At 41.4% G+C, this 2869-nt stretch overlaps 1 protein-coding gene across 1 annotated transcript; it reads left to right on the forward strand.

The window, feature by feature from the left end:
- The first annotated feature begins 296 nt into the window (after nt 1–296).
- LOC120423607 (uncharacterized) lies at nt 297–2375 on the forward strand. The gene is made up of 8 exons (XM_039587473.2): nt 297–557; nt 627–873; nt 938–1079; nt 1149–1231; nt 1298–1495; nt 1554–1728; nt 1787–1872; nt 1933–2375. The coding sequence occupies exons 1-8, from the start codon at nt 432–434 to the stop codon at nt 2148–2150; spliced, it is 1275 nt and encodes a 424-aa protein (XP_039443407.1). The 5' UTR covers nt 297–431; the 3' UTR covers nt 2151–2375.
- Nucleotides 2376–2869: the final 494 nt, after the last annotated feature.

Here is a 2869-nt window from a genome sequence, read left to right on the forward strand (position 1 = left end):
CCTTTGTTCTGTTGTACTAAGTTTGCTGGTTTTCCTATCTAGTTAGCAAAGAGAGCACAGAGGCTGTTAATATCCCAAAAGTGTCCAATTTGACTGAAAATGCAAAATTTTATTCAAATTAATGTTCAAGTTATTTTTAACAAAAAAAAAGTTTTGGGCAATAACTATTTTTAGGAACATTTTTTTAAACGCTGCGTAAGACCCACCCTACCCATTGAAGAAAGTCTATCATTCTTATCGGTATGTTACCACGTCGCAGCGCTGATAACAACAGTCGTTACCTGTCGTTAATTGCCACAATTAGGGAGAGTGAAAATGATTTATTAGCTCATTGGTCTTGACAGCCGCCACACGAAAACCGGTTTGTTTCACCGTCACAGATCACGGCGAGTAAATTCAATTAATTGCGCAAACATCCTCATCATCCCGGAATGGCGCTGCAAATTCGGCAACTCACTGCAAATATTGTTTGGATCCTGTTTTTGCTGAATTTTTCGCGAGTGTTTGGCCAGTTGGGGATTCCTAACAATTTAATATGCACGGACGATTTCTGCGACGTAAGTACAGGGCAATTGGGGTGCAATCCCCTCGTAGATAAGCAGCTAAACCTGTTGATTATTTGCTAGAATTACCGCGAAGCCAACGAGTGCGAAGGATTACGAACGTCTTGCAAGGTCCAGAACGCCACCCACAATGGGATCGCGTTGCCTTCGATGACGCCGTGCTCGTGTTGCCAGATCTGCATCGATAACCTGAAGCTCGGAGAGGACTGCAGCGTTGGCGGGCTGGGTTCACCCGTTCCGACGGGGATCTGCGGTCCGGGGCTGTACTGCATGGTGGTTGAAGGCGAGGAACATCCAACGTGTCAACCTAGTGAGTGGGCGGTAGAGGGGTGGGTGGGTTTGGTTCAAGTTTATAGTCTTGTTTTGGTTTGTAGTGCACGCGTCTAGCCAGTGTTACAAGGAGCAGAAAATATTCGACGAGAAGCGCCAGAACGGAACTATCGGACACCTGGAACAAAGGCCGGCCTGTGACGCGGACGGTAACTTTGAGCCGGTTGTTTGCATTCCCGGACAAACGTGAGTAAAGTGATGACTGTAACGACTGATGGCTTTAAATAACGACTAAGTTACTTACATTTTTTATAGTTGCTATTGTGTCGATGAAAATGGAAAGCGAATCTTTGGAGAAGACATTCACACTGCCAACATTCAAATTTCAATGAGATGTGGTAAAGTTTCAAATTTCAAATTAAATGAAGTAGAACATTGTTCAATCTAACATTTCTCCTCCGTAGAATGTTCACGGTTGGCTGCCAAGGCCCAGAAGCTGCTCAACTCGAGATATCCGATATTCACCTCGCGATGCGATGCCAAGGGATCGTTCGATCAGCTGCAGTGCGTGGATGACATTTGCACGTGCGTCGATATGCACTCCGGGCAGCCAACGTCGGACAAGAAAAATATCACCCGTGGGCTGGCGGGACTTGCGTGCTGTAAGTGTGATGGGATTGGAATGTTTGCTAAAGTTTACATTAATTGTTTGTTTCGCAGACAATAAATACAACCACGAGAATACAACTTACCTACGTGACTGTGAATATGTCAAATTATCGCAGTTACGTGACATTCACGACTATGAACTGTTAGGTTATAATGTTCTGGAGTTTGAAACGGACATCTGTCAACCCGATGGATGGTACAATCGAATTCAGTCAAATATAACTCAGTAAGTAATGATCAAAATTAGTCCCCCACGTGTAAACTGAATTGTTACCAAATTTCAGCAAATATTGCGTGTTCAAAAATGGGACCATAATCGAACCCTATGTTGTGTCGAAAGGTTCTGAGTTTGCCACCAAAATGAACTGCAGTGAGTAACATCCACTTTAAAATAATTATAATTAAAGTGACCTCACACTTGTCCACCCAGAATGTGCCCGAGCGCGAACGCTGCTGATGGAGAAGACCACACTGGAGGTGCCGGAGTGCTGTCCCAACGGGAGCTACAAACCGGTGGTTTGCCGAAGAGGCCAGTGCTACTGCGTTGACGAGGACGGCAAGCAGGTGGGAGTCGAGCGGCCCGCCAAGAACAAACAGGAGCTGGAGTGTTTTGACGCGGAAGATGTTTGCAAAAATATTTTGCGGTGAAGATGGTTAGGCAAACACTTTTATTCCGAAAACTTTGCTTACCGAGGAAAAATTCAATGATTGAAGTTTAGTTATTTTTTTGTTCAGTTCTTCACATTTTTATTATTTTGTTTATTTGTACGTCAATCGAATTCTTATGTTTGAGGCAGCCATATTGCATATCAGAAAGGATTTTCTGATCGAAAAAAGTAGCTTGTGATCTTTGCGTTCTGAAAGAAATGGATATAATTTAAAAATTACATTATATTTTATTAGCTTTTTGTCAGATGCACTCAATTTTGAAAAATTTAACCAGTCAACTTTGGGTTTTAATTTATTTTTTTGGTGTAGTCATAGTTTTGAAAAAAAAATGTGATTTTTTCAATATTTAAAAATACGATTTTAAGAATTTTCGCAAATCATTTTTGAATTTAAAATTAAGGTTGCAATTAAAAATACTCCAGTAAAAATAATTCTGCAAAGTTTTAAGAGCGAGTCCACGAGCAAAGCATACCCATCTCGCATCAACCTCAGCAATCTGCCTGAAATTTTCAGGGGTTGTTTGTACATATAAAACTAGCATCTGGCCAAAATATGAGCTTTCTAGGCCAACGGGAAGTGGGGCAAATCGGGACACAAAGTTTGAAGGTTCAAAAACGTCAAAAATCTTAAAATGGCTGTAACTTAGGCAAAATTCAATTAATTTCTAAAATTCAAAATGTATCTGAAAGGGCTTAAAA

The sequence above is a fragment of the Culex pipiens genome, chromosome 3 (genome assembly GCF_016801865.2).
Source record: "Culex pipiens pallens isolate TS chromosome 3, TS_CPP_V2, whole genome shotgun sequence".
In the NCBI taxonomy this organism is placed as follows: Eukaryota; Metazoa; Arthropoda; class Insecta; order Diptera; family Culicidae; genus Culex; species Culex pipiens.

Bases quoted from the DNA above. Each gene is read 5' to 3' on its own strand.
- LOC120423607 (XM_039587473.2), top strand. From the start codon at position 432: ATGGCGCTGCAAATTCGGCAACTCACTGCAAATATTGTTTGGATCCTG. The intron at 558-626 runs GTAAGTACAGGG...ATTATTTGCTAG, and splicing joins GCACGGACGATTTCTGCGAC to AATTACCGCGAAGCCAACGA. The intron at 1,729-1,786 runs GTAAGTAATGAT...ACCAAATTTCAG, and splicing joins ATTCAGTCAAATATAACTCA to CAAATATTGCGTGTTCAAAA.